This window comes from Lagopus leucura, unplaced genomic scaffold (genome assembly GCF_019238085.1).
Source record: "Lagopus leucura isolate 7727_CA_CO unplaced genomic scaffold, USGS_WTPT01 Super-Scaffold_100004, whole genome shotgun sequence".
In the NCBI taxonomy this organism is placed as follows: Eukaryota; Metazoa; Chordata; class Aves; order Galliformes; family Phasianidae; genus Lagopus; species Lagopus leucura.
In genome coordinates this window covers 39,652,210-39,669,107 of record NW_024962264.1, presented here as the reverse complement: position 1 = coordinate 39,669,107, position 16,898 = coordinate 39,652,210, and the positions used below count along the sequence as shown (strand labels likewise).

Sequence of the window (16,898 nt, the reverse complement as noted above, 5' to 3'; positions counted from 1 at the left end):
TGACAGATCTGTTCATTCCAGGTAAGATACAGAATTTGTTGCAAAATTATGTCCCATGTCAAAATAGCAGATAGACTCCACAAAGTACTCATATCCATGGATAAAAATATTTGAACTTATGCAAATACAGGATAAGGTTAGGTGTTTTATTTCAACTGAAATGACTGGCAACTTAAGAAGAACAAGCTTCTATACAACCTTCTGTGCTTCCTGAGTAACTCACAGGTTTATTATTTCTGTTGTAAACTGCTATAATTTGCTTGAAAGATGCTGAATGCACAGTGGTACTCAGAAATGATTTTCAGCTCCCAGATTTAGATGCACATGCTGGTCACACATAAACTCCAATCTAAGGAGAACTCCAATCCAGGCATGAACCACCCCCTTCTCTGGTGTATTTGCAGGTGAAGGCAACCAATGGGAAAGCCAAGAACAAATTAGAGAGTGTTCCAGAACTAGCAACAGGGATGAGAAACTGAAGGCTAAGCTACAAAGCATGTTTCCCTGTGTTGTAGTTATACTCTTAGTGATAAATATGAATACATTGATACATGAATACAAATATAATATATTTGTATAAATACAAATAATGTGCTGCAAATAGCACAGATTTAAAACAAGCAAACAAAAAAACTTATTTTCCTGCAGATGGTACTGAATATTGTTTTTGTATTCTTAGGAAATTACTAGAACTGAACTTGTTTGCATGCAACTTGCTCTTCTGCAGCTTTAAGTAACTTAAACACTTTGAAAGCTTATTCACAATGACTTACAGCAGTTCTTTATTTTCAGTTTTAATAATCTGAAGTATCTCCTCTTTTGTAGCTTTTCTGGTGTTCTGAATGAAGGATAAAAAACTTCTTGCTGCTTCAGCTTTGGAAAGTTTTTCAGGATGCATGTGTTCTTTGATGCTTTTCCAGTGTTCAGAAAGCTGCAAAATAATTCATATTTTGTCAAATCTCTCAGCGCAATCGGGTTTGGAACAAAATGTGATTATTTAGACTGTCATTGGAATAAGCTGATTTTTTTTCCTTTGTAAATTTACTGCGCTTTCCTATATGTATGATGTTTGTCTTTAGTTACCGTTTTCTTTTAAGTCAGCTTTTTTAAAGTAGGAGATGGACAATCACCATTTTATAAGCTAATCATATTTTGTTACAACACAGTAATTTCTGAAGTGGTTTGTGTGGAACGGGAGTAAATGTCCCATAAGTAATTTCAATTTCTTGTTCACAAAACTGCATAAGATATGAAATGATTTGTGGTAAGTGTACAAAATGGTAGGAAAGAAGGTATTAGAATAAGTATCTGCTTCTTCATATGTTGTTGCTTTATTTATTCCTCCTGCTACATAGAATCATAGAATCCATAGACTTGGAAGGGATCTGTATAGCTCATGTAGTTCAACTCTCCTGCAAAGAACAGGGACATCCACTGCTCATCAGGTTGCTCAGAGCCTGATCCACCCTGACCTTCAATGTCTCCAGGGACAGAGCTTCTACTACACTTCTGGGCAACCTGTTCCACTGCCTCACCATCCTCACTGTAAAAGACTTTTTCCTTATATCCAACCCAAATCTCCCCTCTTTTATTTTGAAACTGTTTCCTCTTGTTCTATCACCACAGACCATGCTAAAGAGTCTTTCCCCTTCTTTCTTGGAGCTTTCTTTTAGGTACTAAGAGGCCACTATCAGGTCATCTTGAAGCCTGCTCTTCTCCAGGCTGAACAGCTCCAGCTCTCTGAGCCTGTCTTGTAGGAAAAGTGTTTTGCCCCTTGGATCGTTTCTGTGGCCCTCCTCTGTATGTGTTCCAGCATGTTCATGTCTATTCTATGCTGAGGACTCCACATCTGGATGCAGTACTCCAGATGAGACCTCACCAGCATAGAGAAGAGGGGTAGGATAATCTCCCTCAACCTGCTGGCCACACTTCTTTTGAAGTCACACCAGGCTACGGTTGGCTTTCTGAGCTGCAAGGGCACACTGCTGGCTTATGTCCATCTTACCATCCACCAATACCCTCAAGTCCTTTTTGGCAGGGCTGTGCTCAATCCTTTCATTCCTCAGCTTGTATTGATAGTAGGTGTTGCCTTGGCCCAAGCGCAGACGTTGCACTTAGATTTGTTGAACCTCATGAGGTTCTCCTGGGCCCACTGCTCAATCCTGTCTAGGTCCCTCTGGATGGCATCCTGACCCTCAGGTGTGTCAACCACTCCGCGCAGCTTGGTGTCATCTGTGAACTTGCTGAGAGTGCACTCAACCCCACTGTTGATGTGGTATTTATAAAGTCACTGGAGTCAGTGATCTTCATTGAGACATTGAGATATTTTCCACCACTCTCTGGACTCGATCCTGCAGGCAGTTCTTTGTCCATCAAACAGTCCACCTATCAAATTCATATTTTTCAGATTTGGAAAGAAGGATATTGTGGGGTACCACGTGAAGGGCCTTACTGAAGTCCAGATAGATGACATCAGTGGCTCTTCCATTGTCCATTGATACAGTGACACCATCAAATAGAAGTCCACTAGATTGGTCAAGCAGGACTTGCTCTTGGTGGAGCCATGCTGGTTCTTCCATATCATCTCCCTGCCTTCTATGTGCCTTAGCATAGTTTCCAGGAGGATCTGCTCAATGACCTTTCCTGGCAAGACGTGAGACTGACAGATTAGTAGTTCTCAGGGTCATCCTTTTTATCCTTCTTAAAAATAGATGTGATGTTGTCTTTTTTCCAGTCCAGGGACTTCACCTGATTGCCATGACTTTTCAAATATCATTGAGAGTGTCTTGGTGAGCAAACCTGATCTTTGCTCACAGAGTGAGGGATGTTGCTTCTCCAGTCCCCTCCTTCCAAACCAATCATTCAAGGGCTGTGTGATGAGCAGTTATCAGAGAAGACTGAGGCAAAAAAGGTGTTGAGTACCTTAGCCTTCTCCTTGTCTGTTGTCACCAGTTACATTTCTGACTTGCATGAGCCAACATGATGCCAAAATACCCGTATCTGTCCTTCCAGCTGCACTCCCATAAGAAATTGGTGCAGGTATTCTGACCTTTCCTCTCTCACTTGCCTGTGCGTCCGTTATCTCAAATTATCGAGAACGTTCCTTGGTGAAAACTCAGCTGTTCTCTGTAGGAGTGTTTACTGCAGTTTTCCTGAGTGGGAAATAACATTAGCACCCATGTGACCTTCTCTAAAATTCTTCCCCTCTTCATGGGTTTTGTATTAGGCAATAACACTTGAACCCACCATCAAACAGGAGTATCATTCAGCAGTACAGAGTACAACTGCCATCAACTGTAACAAACAATAATTAGGCAACAGTGATTGAGACATGAGATATTTCCTGGAGATTAATAACCAGCTGGGAGGAGATCGTGTTCTGAGGCCCAGATGGGTCTGTTAACCTCAACTGGTGATTAGTGCTTAGCACCAAGGTCAGTGTGGCTATTATAAGCTGAAATTGGATAAACATATGGGGCACTTTCTCTTCTCTCTGTTGAAGTTGCACCATCACCCAGCAAAATTTCTCTACCTTCATTAATCCTATATTTTTTTTTCTGTGCAGAGCTCAGTTCTTTTGGCTGCTCTTAGTTGGTTTAACCCTTAGCTCAGGAACACAAGACAGGAGACCAAGTCTTTTAGGGATTCTCTAACCACTCAACTGCTACAAGGAGCAGCTGCCTTTTCCTGAAGTGACCATGACTTTAAAAAACAACATCCACAGCTGAATTTAACAAGGGACTTTGTTCTCCTGTTGTGAATGTCAAGCTGTTTGGATTGAATAAGCCAGAGATTCAGGCTCGGATGCACACATCATGTGCGTACATCTACCAAAGCTCAGACAGGAATTGGATTCTCTCTGATCAAATCACAGCAGTTCTGGGCACTATGGGAAAATTCAAGCCGAGCAGAGATGCCATAAATTGAGAAAGACTTGATTTTGACTGCCAGTGTCTTACCAGCTTATGCAAAAGTTCCCTCAGGTTAGTTGGAGCCAACCATTGAGACCATATGGTACATCACAGCTACGTGGGTTATTAGCAGCAACCCTGCAGTGCTGCATCTAAACTCATTAGCCTGCCTTCTCCAGGATGTGCTCCCTCCGGCAGTGTGCTGTGAAATACATCTGGAGCTGACTGTAAGCAATCGGGATGTGGTATGGCATGGGTATGGCATAGAGATGGACATAATGAGCAACTGGGTTGGTATTTAGACCTCCATCACAAATTGCCAGCAAATCTTCTTCCTTCTACTAAAAACAATGTCAAGTAGACAAGGGAACACTCCGAATGCAAATGTTGCTTCTTTACATTAATTACTTGAGCGGTGAGAAGCAGCTTCTCGTGTCAACTACTGTGTGGCTTATCCTGTGGGCCTAAGCACGCCCAACCCCAAGCCAAATTTTTCAAAGGTTGTCAACACAACACAGAACAAAAATAATCTCCATTGCAGAAAGGGCAAGCACCTGTTTCTCGTAGGAACCATGAGCATAATGAAATTTTTAGGAGCCGTGAACTCTTCTGAAAAGAGCATGCTTTATGATGAAGTCTATATTTAAATCTAGGTCTAAACTTAAAAGGAGATGTTGGTATTAATCTCACAGAAGTTGGCGCTGCCACCTGTGCAATGGGGATAGTAATGGCTATTTTACTAAATTCATATAACTAGAGACAAGACTTGTTACGATTTGAAAATGGCAGTGAAAACATAAATCTGCAGGACATGTCATGTCAACATGGCATTAATGTATACTATGATATATAAGTACCAAATGTTATGTTGCTGCTTTGGATACAGCGTTCTGTTTATAGACCCCATCTTTTCATAGCAGTTACTGTAAAACACAGTGAGAAAGCAAGACTTAATTCTCATCGTGCCATTAGGTTTATAGCTCAGTCCTCAGGCAGTGGGCTGGAATTATACCCTCTGTTTATTATCTCGGTCTGGAAATTATCTCTATAATCATTATGACAAACAGAGTTCCAAGTGACAAATTGGACAGCACAAACCCTGATGGGCAGAATCTGGGGAAGAGCACCTGTCCCTGCTCTGTTTAAGACCCCATGATGTTCCCATCTCAGAACTGCTTCAGCACGCATGCAGCATCATTTACTATTTCATTTTCACTGATCTATTTTTTAATCTTCTCTACAACTCTGCTAGCTTTAGACAAGATAAATTCTTGCAGTGCAATTTTACTCACAAATAGCTAGTTCCAATATAGTAAGGTTTTTGCTCTCACAAGGAATCGAGGATCAACATTATATGTGCTGAATAGAAGCCTTATCTTGCATATCAAAAATTGACAGTCTTTAATTCAGTACTCCCATTCACTCCTAAACTCATTCCACAATGATAATAGCATCAAAACCGTTTGCTAACCATCACTGAAACAATTCATGTTAATGTTTATGATTAATAATTTATGTATTTCAGTAAAACAAAAGATGATGCATTAAAAGTAGGTTCTTGAAGTACGAAGCTTTCTGTAGATTTAAATGTTTAGGTATGAAAAAATTGGGAGTTTAGTTTGGTTGCTTTTTTGTTAGCTTTTTTTTTTCACGCTGATAGAGATGAGAAGAGTATTGAACTTGCCAAGAATACTAAAGCCCTAGTATATTTTTTAAATATAAAAATATTTATAAAGCGCCTGTAAATTCTTTTAAATAAAAGTCTTACTTTAGGGTCAAGCAGTTAAAATAGGCAGATTTATTCCCTGCCTAAGGAATGACTGGCTACCTTCAATTTCTAGGAGCAGAGAATTATCTATAAACACTGGTCTTCCATCTTTGTAGTCATTTCCCACCCCATTAACCAGAGGAAAAAAGTTTCTGCCAGCTCAAGTTTGGCAAAGATAAAATAGAACAGAAGAGTGTTGCATATCCTAGTAGTCTGAGAAACACTGCACTTAATCTTTGTAAGATAGCAAAAAGGCTGATATTTTTAGAGGTAGTTATTGAAATACCCTCACATGGTGGAGTGCCATTGCATCACTACAGTGCTCCCTGCCCTGGGTACCTCTTCTAGTGGACTACTTGGACAGAAACTTCTGTTTCCCTCTTGTTCTGCTCAACTAACCACCTTGACATCCTATGAGTTCATATTTACTTACTGAAGGACGTTTCTTGGATTCAGATTTGACTGTCTCTGCTACTAGCGGCAAGGAAACGTAACTGGAGTCCAAAGTCTTGATAACACCAGCAACATGCTTCCCAGCAATCAGTCCAGGGCCAGCTTCTACTGATTGCAGTTCCAGTCTCTGCCTGTGCATCCATACATTGAAAACACCATTAGAACTTAAACATTTTGAAGAAACGCAGAAATCTTGTGCAGAGGAAATGAACAAACAGAAGTCTTCACAGACCAGAAATACAGGACACGAGTTTTCAGACTCACTTTAAAATGATCAAGTCGTGTAAAGTCTATGGCTTTTTTAAGGTAACAGAAATATCTAATACTGGTAGGATTCCTGCTAAAGGAATGTGCCATAAAATACCTGAACAACAAACTTTCTGAAGCATGGATCTATAGTTTCTGGTAAATCATACAGATTAATACACATTACTGAAACATTTCATATATTTGTTCACAACAAGATCTGAAAAGAGGGGTTTTGAATGTTTTTGGGTTTTTTTCTTTGTTTGTTTTTAATAGCATAATGCTAAGGAGGTACCTGAGTAATTTCTCTTATATGACTAGCTCCAAACTTTCAGTGTTTTAGAATCTGGAATCAGACATGGATCTAGCTTTCTCTACTGCTTCCTTTCTATGCAGACTTATTTTCCTATCCTTATGAACTTTCACATAATAGAAATGAAGATCATCCACCTGGAGTATTTCTTAGCAGTAAGAGGATGCAGAAACAGAACTCCCACAGAAGTAATGTGTTTTTAAAAGTGTTTTGGCCAGTTTCACTGGTTTAATTCATTTCTTATGGGTGCCATTATTTGTTATCTGCAGTATGGGAGAGCCTTTAATCAAAGTCGGACTAGGTACCATAAGAAGACAAAAGAGATCTAAATTCTACCCAGAGAGTTCAGAGCCTTAGATCTTAAAGCTGTGAGACAAACATATGCAACCTGACTTGAACCATAAATCCTATTACCACCAATGACAGTCAAATTTCCCAACTTACTTTGAAACTATTTTGGCACCTGTTTTTCGTCGGGAATTCAGAAGGAAAACGTAATTCTCTTCCGCCTTAATGGATTTAATGAAACTGTCTTCCAGCGCATAAATTGTGGCAGATGTGGCTTTTGTGCTGACATCTAAAATCTGAAAGTGATTAAAAAATAAACCAGAAGGAAGGCTGGTAAATAAACAGCAGACTAGGAGAAGTTCTCACAGTTCCAAATGACAGCAAAGTACATGATGAAATATAGCAAGATGAACTAGGTGCACATGGGTTGATGATATCTCAAGCTAATACTGCAAACAAGGAACTCCCAGGTTTTCACAAATTCCCTCTGCCACAAGCCACTCATTTTGTCACCATTTGTTTCAAATTCAATATGAGAAAGAAAAAGGGTGGAGGGTAGGAAGCTGTGAAACAGGCTGTGGCTGGGAAAATGCCCAGCAATACCTTTAGTTGAAAATATACGTCAAAAAAGATCAGAAGCCTTCCTAGGAAAATCACTTATCAATGAGATTGCCATATTCACATCCGGGGAGCACAATTAGTAGCTTTGTTTGATGTGTTTGTAAACTATTAGAAGTCTTCATGGCAAGTGTGAAAATCAGGAATTCTGTCACTGTGTTAAGCTAGTTTATAAACAGAGCATATGCTACTTCTAGATTTTTCTGAGCTGAGGAGGGTTAGCTTCTGACACACAGAATGCCAATGCCTTCAGCATGTGTTCAGCTTGTACTCAGTAGTAACCTCTGCAGAAAGGCAATCACTGATCATTAAGGCCACAGTAGGGCTTCAGGCACCTTGGCAGCACATCTACATTACAGCTGGAATTACTCCCCCCCACACACAGCAGGAGTCCACTCAGGAGCCAGGATGTGGGGCAGCATTTATTGTGTAAGCTGAATGCTGTGATGTAGCAGCTGTGAAAAGGGTTACAGTTATCACTGTTTGTCCAAAAATCATGTGAACGTGTTTGCTGGACTCAATACCAACTGAGCCAAGGTGGTTTGAGCAAGAGAATCACTTTCCTTTCTCTGCGTGGGTATTACATATGAAACTTGTTCCCAAATGTACCCCAAATGTATATGTAGAATTCGTTTTCAGTAATGCCAAGAAAAGCCTTTTGAAAATATGGGTAATAGCTAATAAGGATATATTTAAAATAGGCAGAACAGATTTTATCTTATTAAAGAAATTGTACCTGGTTATGGCTGGTAAATCCTGTTTTTTCTATTTCACAGGAGTCCAGAGCTTTTATTTTAGTCACTTGATTTTGCTGCACTTGGTAAGTAACATTGCATTTCCCAGATATGTCCACCTTGGAGGAAAAAAAGGAAAAAAGTTAGATTAGGACAATTTCCTGAATTTATTTTTTGGACTCCAGAACTCCTTCCAAAAATGAACAATTTTCTACACTGTTGGCATCTCACACACGAGATGCTGTGCTGTTTGGGTCTGAGCTTATGTCTCAGTTTTGAATGTAAATAAAGACTACTTTTTTTTGTTTTTCTTTGTATCATTGTTTCTAACTACCTGTATTGAATAGACAGGTGTGCTTTCCATTAGATGGCTATGAAGAAAAGTGTTAGTTTAAACAGTAAGTTAGGAAAAAAATTGGCAGCTGACATTGTACTCATGAATTTGAGTTAAATTTCAACTTTGTCCACATTGAGAAATGCGAAATTTGTCTATGTAGAGTAGGTAGAATGGTTGTGGCTAAACCACTGCAAACTTTGTATGGATACTTGGTTCCACTTAAAATCAACTTCTCCATTGAATTGAACTCAGGAATCAATTGACTGTTTAAGTTGTTTTCCGTCCACATTCTACTAAATTGAGAAGCATACTTAAAATCAAAAGGATTTAATCAATTCTTTAAGCTACTTGCAGTGACTTTGCTTGCATCACCAGATTGTCTTTTCATCTCCAACCTCAAAAACAGTCAAAGGGCTGGTTTCTGCCACACTTCATCCCTCCTGAAGCCAGTTGGAGCCTCAGCACTGCTTTTTAGATCAGAATGGGCTCTGTCTGTGTCCCTAATGATTATCTTGCCAGATATAGCACCGTACCTCACGAACACTACCAGAGTGCAACTGCAGCTGGAAAAGGCTAGCCAGACCTCTCTTAAGATTTTGAGTAAAACCAGGTTCATTTTCATATGAGTAGAAGTTTTGGACCTGTAGGAATAAAAAACAAGTATGTAACAAATGCAGTTAAATGAGAAATAAAACGTTCAAACCCTTTCCATTTAAAGAAACAACATCTTCACTTCTTCCATTTGGGAAGCTGAATTTGGGCCTGTTGTTGTGGTGAAGCAGAGGTTACAGAGCCTGGTAATAAGAGTACAAAGATTTTTTAAGCCTCCACTGAACATACAGGTTCAGTGCTGTGAACATCTTTCTGGCCATTTAAGTGAAAAATTGGAATTAATGTGGAAAATGCTATATAGTTTTAAAAGTTACTCATTTTTCTTCATTAAGCTCAGATAATCCCTCCTCACCTGCATACAATATCTGCTGCACTTTAATCACAGGCTGCAGAAGAACAGAATGAATCATAGATAAATCATAGAATCACTTAAATGACGTGTCAAACACATCACAACCTTTGATCCTCAGGGATCAACTGTTGTGCTTGACCCTTCCCTTTGGCAAAAAAAGACTTTGCACCTCCACTTTGCATTCAAGGTGCTTTAAAAGTGCACTTTTTCAGGAACTGTAAGTCAAGTCAGCATGTTATCTCAGGGCAACCCTGGAAAGTGAAATCACTGTGCCAGGGATGAAAGTATCACAGCACAGAAAAATCACTAAAAGAGTGTACAGTCCCTATTATTGAGAAAAATCCTATGTTTTTAATACTATATCTCAGTTTTAGCAAATAACTGCTTCTCCCCATATAGCTGCAATGCTCTGAGAGCAGATGTACTGTAACTGTGCTCTTTGGACACCTCAGCCCTCCTGCAGGGATGTGTATAGTTGGGAGCCAGTGCTTTCCTGTTTATTTTTCTGCTGTGTAAAACTGATGACAAGGCTGATTCTGAAAGTTACTTAGACTTGATAGCAGCTGCAATGCAGCAGGCTGAGCTAGTGGCCAGAATATGTACTCAGTGAACTATTTACAGCAAGAGGTAAAGATCCTGTTGGGATAGAGTGTCACAGCCCTCACTGTGCTTCACAAAAGCAAATGGGAGCATCAAGCCTTCCTGCTTTCTCACTGCCCCTCTACCAACGTCCCAGTGACTCAGGCTGCGGAGGGGAGAGCAGGACTGTTGACTTAACGCTCCAGGCCACCAGCAACAGGAGGGTGGAGGAGCATAGAGAGCTGGCAAGAGGAGCTGTTGCTCAGACCTTGAATCTCACTGCCCAGAGTGCAAGGAGACAAGGGAATGGTTCCACAGGAAAAAAAATGTGGGGATGGTTTACATGATTCTCCTTCTGGACCGGGCTGGAATGCTGAGAATTGCAATTTAAATTGGGCACTCCTGCAAGGAGAGTCTGCTTCAGTGCTCTTCCAGGGCAGGCTGTAAAGCCCAGGCATCAGCTGAAGCGCACTTGCACACACTCTTTTCCTTTATTTTCGGAGTGGGTTTCCTAGCAGAGAGACATGAGTGGTTGTACTTCTTTCAGAATCGAGCTCACTAATTTGGGAACATTGACATTGCAGGTGACAATGAAGTCAGTAAGCAAGCAGAGAGTGGGTAAAGCAGTCAGGCTAAGATATCTGTTAAAGGTGTAAAGAAATTAACACCACTCCTCACAGACTTGGTACTACCTCCCTCTTTGCATGTTGTATTACCATTTCTGTCTTCAGGACTTGGATAAAATCCTGGCCTCAGAGAAGTCAATAACAAAAAACCTGCACAGCAACTGTGCATATATCTGTGTATTACCCACATATCTGTGGCCAAAATACCGTTTACTTACATACATACAGTGTTCTCAATGCACAAGAGGCTTAGGCTTCAAGGGCCTCTTCTGCAGGTGAATTACAGTATGTTTCAAATGACTCTACTTTGTACAGAAGCATAGGGCACGGTGGCATGTCAAGAACACTGAGAGGACAGTGAGTCATTACATTCTGCAAGTCTGTAACAAAAGCTTTGCCCCAGGTGTCCTCAGCGTTTGCATATGAGCTTTGAAAGACAAGGTCTTACTTTTCCTCGGGCTAACTCAAGCACCATGGGCCTCTGTAGAGCTTCCAGGTATTTTTTGCCGATGATTTTCTCCGTGCTTTTTCCCTTGAAGATGTTTTTATCAGATGGACGTTCATTCACATTTTCTACTTGGACATTTCTTATCTAGCAAAGTAAAAGCAGAGAAAATTCATGTAGAGAACAGACTAGTATTGGCCTAGGGTAGGCTGTGAATTGCTTCAAACCTAAACACCAAAACCAGTCTATAATTGCAAATGTAATGATTCATAGCTAGATCTGAAGATTTCAGCGTATTGCCCCTCACATGGGTGCTTGTACAAAAGCTGTTTGAAGTTACAGAAGCTGTTTGAAGCAATTTCAGAACACAGGAGAAGTTTGTGAAGTTTCTGAAGTTCTGGCTTTGGAAGCTAGATACATTCTTGTGAAGTCTTACTCTACAAGAAACAGCTAAATGCAGAAGCTGCTTTTAGTTGATGAGAACACGGGAGAATAAAAGATTTAGCTCATCTTCTGCAAACAAGTTCTCCAAGATCAGATTAACAATTAGATAAAGGCAGGAAAGGTTAGGCATGTTCTAAGTTATGTAATGGCGTTGATTACCATAACTTTGATCAACTGGTCATCATCATTTTCAGGATTTCTCCATAAGATGTTGACATCTACACCAGCAGACAACCGGTAGCCTGCACTTTTCTGCAGGGATGCTTTAGCCCGATCAACATAGACTTCAGCAGTGTAAGCAAATTTATATAATCTATCATTACTTAAGCTTGGTCCAGTAGTGTGCCCTGTTTGAAAAGGAAAACAAAATTGTTTTAGAAATGACTAGTACATAATGACATCTGAATTCTGTTTAATAAACATCCTTATAATAATTTAAAATGCAATTATCAACAAAAGACTATGGGGGATTCTGATCCCCTTGCTTAGAGATCGTCCCACCAGAACAGTTGTTTCTTTTTTTTTTAATTGACACTAATTTTATGTATACAAGGTAAGAATATTCACAAAATCCTTTGGTTTAGCTTTACGCTTATATAGGTAAAAGAGGATCAGGCTCTTTATGTTGGCTATGTTATCATAAGAAATGAATGCAAAATTACTTGTAAATCAAAATGTTTTAATTACTCGTGCAATCTGTGTGTTTACAATTTGAAATGTACTGAAATCACTTGTTGGAGTCAGTAGAAATTGCTCTCCACACCCCTAGCACATTTAATGGGAATCTTTCAGTTGACAGGTTTGCCCAGGGATGATAATAATGTAATGAAGACAAGGGAAAAATATATTGTTTAGATACAGTTAATACCTTTTTCTTTAAAATAAATTTTTATGCCTGTAGCTGTGATTCTGTAGTTAACTGATGTATTCTAAGGGATATAAAAAGCCAAAATCCAGCATAAATGCAAGTTGTATACCTAATGTGCACCTGCATTAGCAACAAATTGGAGAAGCTGTTCCCCAGGGATTCAGTTTCAGTACTGTTAGTTTGAAGTGCATTTGCAGCAAGCAAATGTCTTATTTTTCTTTTCTTTTGTAAAATTACTTATAGTGTCCTGTGTCCACATCTTTTCTTATCTTATTTTCTCTTCTCTCATGCACAGCTCTGTGAGGAACGTGTAGCACTACAACATTAGCCTCGAGGCTTAGGCATTGAGACTGTGTGCCAAGAATATGGCTAAGGAAAATCAATTTCTTCTTCAACACCCTTCAAAAATTGTGCTAAATAAGGTATATCAGATACTCTTTTTCACCATTTTCAGGGGCTCTGCCTCTGCTGTGGATGGCTACAAAGGTCTCTTCCACACAGGACAAACTGATGAACTCAGTTTGTAGAGGGAAGGGAATGAAATAGAAGCTGGCTGTACACAAAGTGCCGTTACATCTGCAAAGCAAATACACATGCAGTGACCTTAGGTGTTATCTGTAAATGTCACAGAACTAGCCTCTTGCACCCAAATGCTGCACCACTGAAACCAGCAAGAATTTCTTTATGGTGTTCAGTAGGTACCAAGAAGAAACAAAAGCTTTGCAACACAATTAATCAAAGAAAAGCTAAGTGTTATCCTCAGGGAGCTGCATCTCAGTCTTAGGACAAGCACAGGAGAAAAAAAAAAAAAAAAAAAAAGAAGAAAAATTCACCACAGCACCTTGCTCAAATTGTCAAGTGTGCTGTAAATAATCAGTGTGTTCAAAGTCCCTTGCAGAGAATAAGCAGGCTATCTTGATTTGTGTCGTGATCCTCAGTGTTTTATCTGACTCTGCTAAGTAAGTTTCAAATCACTGTGTCAGTAAAAAGGAAAACCAAAATATCTTCTTATTCCACTGTCAGATTTTAAGTCCCTGGCACGTAGACAGTATGGATCCAATATTCTGCAGTGCTCAGTCCAAAAAGCATTTTTTCCATGGTTTTGCTCACTTCTATGCCCCGTTCCCACTGACCTCACAGCAGTATGTCAAGGTTAGCTTTGACCTAAACTGCCTGAGGATTTATGACAGCCAGAGATGTGGCACAGTAAGTTTGGCAATCCAAAGGGAAACAGCCTGTTTGCATGTTTAACCTCAAAGCTACAGCTACTGATTTTGCTGGGAGGCTAAAGCATTAAGGTTGGCATGAATCTCTGTTGCATTTTTGGGGGGTCTGCTTAAAGAGAAAAAGATGTATAGAAACCTTCCTTCAGAATGCTGTGCCATTTCCTAGTCTTCTCCCTTCACCCTTTGCCCACTCCTATCACCTCTGAAACCACGTTGCCTTTGGGAGCAGAGGTATGTGCAGGGGATGGCAGCTCAGGAACAGCCCTGCTTCCTTGCAGCAGCTCTGAGCAGGCTGCTTCCTGCTTTGACATGTCCTTTGCAGGCAGCAGAAATGGCAATGCTGGTGATTTAGTATTGACTGAGGTTGACAAGCGCAACCTGCTAGGTGCTTTCTAAAGGCAGAGGATGACACAGTCTTATCTAAGCATAAAGGGTGGGGGAGAAGCATGTCCAAGAAAATTGCTCCGGGTGCTGAGAGACATAAGTCTAATTAGTTATGGTGGGTGTTTACGCTTTTCTCCCTCTCATTTTTCAATTAAAGGTAACTTTCACATATCCGTTTGCTTCTCTCCACAGTTCACCCCACTGATCCTTTTTTCTTTTTGATTCAGTTCTTCTTTCTTCCTCTCTTTCAGAAGTTGCTTGTCCCTATTTATAAATACGCTGTGCCCTCCTGAAGAAATGAGCTGAGCAAAGGATACAGGTAGGCAGTTTCTTGCAAGCTGCACAGAAAAGTGACAGAAAGCTGTAGCGATATTCCTTCTTAAATAGTACCAGTGTTTTTCTGGGAGCTAGAACAATACTAGGTTCTGAAAGCTTCCACCCTTCCATATGCAGACAGTGCTGGAGGACCCTGGGCGGAAGGTGCATTCAGTTGCAAGACCAATTTCACTGATTAAAAAGCATGAGCCAGTGTGGATCGTGGCAGTATTGAAGGCAACCCCAAGGAGTCAGCAGTTATCCTGGTGGAAATGTGGAATCCAGAAGAGACAACTGGACAGAGTGGTCATTTTGAGAGGCAAAGAGTAAAATTGTGCCTGAGGGACAGAGATGCATTGTCACTGCCCAGAACCAGCATTTAAAAATAGCATTACTAAATACTCATGCTATCTTTCATGAGAAAAACACTGGTTCTATTTAAGAAGGTATATTGCTACAGCTTTCTGATGTAAATCTTAACAAAACAAACATCCATAGTGCCTTAGAGGCTTTTCCCCTTTCTATTAAAGCAGGACTGTGATCCTTGCAGCCCTTACAGCCATTTGCATTTCTGCTGATGGCAAATATCTCACTGCTGGAGGAGGGAGGAGGAGCGGACATAAAGGCTGCATTCTGCCACACTGTCTTGGGGGTCAGAAGTGCATGCTTTCAAGGTGGAGTGCATAACACATAGTTTGACTAGTAATGTTAAGTGTCTGTCATTAAGGGTAACATGCCAATTCTATAATTAAATCATGATACTGTATAATACAGAAGGTTACACTGCATGAGTAGAGACAGCTGTCAAGTCCTGTGCCGTTTATTAATACATACGGCATGCACAGCATGTGTGTCTCTAACTACTAGCTGGCTCTACCTTCATAAATTATATTTGCCACTGTTTCTGATATTGGATAGCTTCAAAAAGCAAATGCCATCCATTTACTTGAAAACTGGAACTGGAACTGCAGTAGGAAAGTTTCATGTGTGCTGATCTAGCTGATTTCAAAGAATATTCCTTTAGTGTTTCTAAAAGGTCAATGCACAGAAAGGCAAAAACACTCTACCCTAATCTGAGCACTATCACAGAGGCATTAAGTGGCCTTCAGGCCAGTCGTTCAGCTCTCAGTTTCTCTGCACAAGAGACAGACGAGAACTTGCAGAACTGAATGGAGGGCAAACTAGTGAACAAACGCTTGCTCCCTGGACTGGGAATGCAAAGTGACAAACAGAACTTCATATCGATAAGTGTTGGTTAGTTGATGTTACAAGGAGCTGGGAAGAGCAGGCACCAGATGTGTGGCCTATCAGTACCAAGCCATTAATGTCACTTAACAGTTCAGTGAGTTTTCTACTGCAAGGGGAACCACCTGCGAACTTCTTTGCTTTATAATTCCTGTCCTAAAAGGGTATGGAGGCAGGCAGAAGGTTGCTGCTCTATGCTTTCCCAGACTCAGTGCCTGATAGGATTACTTCTCCCACCTTTTTAACAGTTTAACTTGCAGCTAAGTGCTCCCCTCCTTCTCTCCTCTCCCTGTGGAGGACATTCTCATTCAATTGAAAGAACAGATGTTGGCTAATGCTGTAAGATTGCTGCTCCTGTAAGATTAATGTCAGATTGTCATCAAACGGCCACCAAAAGGCCCTTTTCCTCTTTCAATACACTGGTGCTACTAGAGCAGACAGTCTTCAGTTTTCATGTCCTTGACCTTTATGCAGGACACCTGAGTAAAGCCCTGCTCCATGGGCCCATGCAAACACCCAGGTTTCCGTGACTTATTGCAGACCAAGCTCCCAGTGAAATTAATGGGATGCTTGCTACTGACTTCAGTGGTAGCTGAGTCAACTGCTTAGAAGATGAAACCTGGACAGCTCAGAGCAGTTCCTGGCTCTGCTCCACTGGAGCACTTCTGTGTGTCTAACTTAACAGTCCCCCTCCGGCCGGTGCCCCACAGCGGCTTGACTAAGCAAGGTCAAGATCCGCAGTTTCCTGGCTTGCACCACTGCCTATGTGCACCTGAAGACATCACCTCTTGCCTCCCTTGTGCTGACATGAACGTCACCAGCACCTAAAAACCTTTGTAATTAACAAAGGTGTTTGGCAGTACTCAAGTACAGCGGAGTAAAGATGTTCACGCATCTGTAGAAAGACAGTTACGCCTTGGCTGACCTACCTTTAACAGAGGCTGAATATGTGGAAATGATGCAAAGGAACAGCACGGTGAGAACAATCATGCTGGACTGCCCCGAGCTCCTGACTGCAGCATGAAGTGCGAAAGCCTCCAAGAAGGAAGAGAGCCTCCAAGAAGCGAACTGCTGACAATGGAGCAGCGCTTGCAGAGGGAGCTGCCGCACCAGCCAGTGTGTTTATCTAGATGT

The 16,898-nt window shown here is 40.8% G+C and overlaps 1 protein-coding gene across 1 annotated transcript in view; it reads right to left on the bottom strand.

Moving 5' to 3' along the window:
• Positions 1-16,898, bottom strand: part of LOC122180043 (microsomal triglyceride transfer protein) — a 28,937-nt gene extending 12,039 nt beyond the window's left edge. Inside the window, exons 1-8 of the mRNA XM_042871440.1 lie at positions 16,694-16,898; positions 11,886-12,073; positions 11,286-11,429; positions 9,202-9,309; positions 8,334-8,450; positions 7,136-7,275; positions 6,113-6,263; positions 774-931 (exon numbers count right to left, since the gene is read on the bottom strand). Coding sequence (XP_042727374.1) covers positions 774-931; positions 6,113-6,263; positions 7,136-7,275; positions 8,334-8,450; positions 9,202-9,309; positions 11,286-11,429; positions 11,886-12,073; positions 16,694-16,754 — 1,067 coding nt within the window. The 5' untranslated portion in view covers positions 16,755-16,898. The remainder of the gene's footprint in view (positions 1-773; positions 932-6,112; positions 6,264-7,135; positions 7,276-8,333; positions 8,451-9,201; positions 9,310-11,285; positions 11,430-11,885; positions 12,074-16,693) is intronic.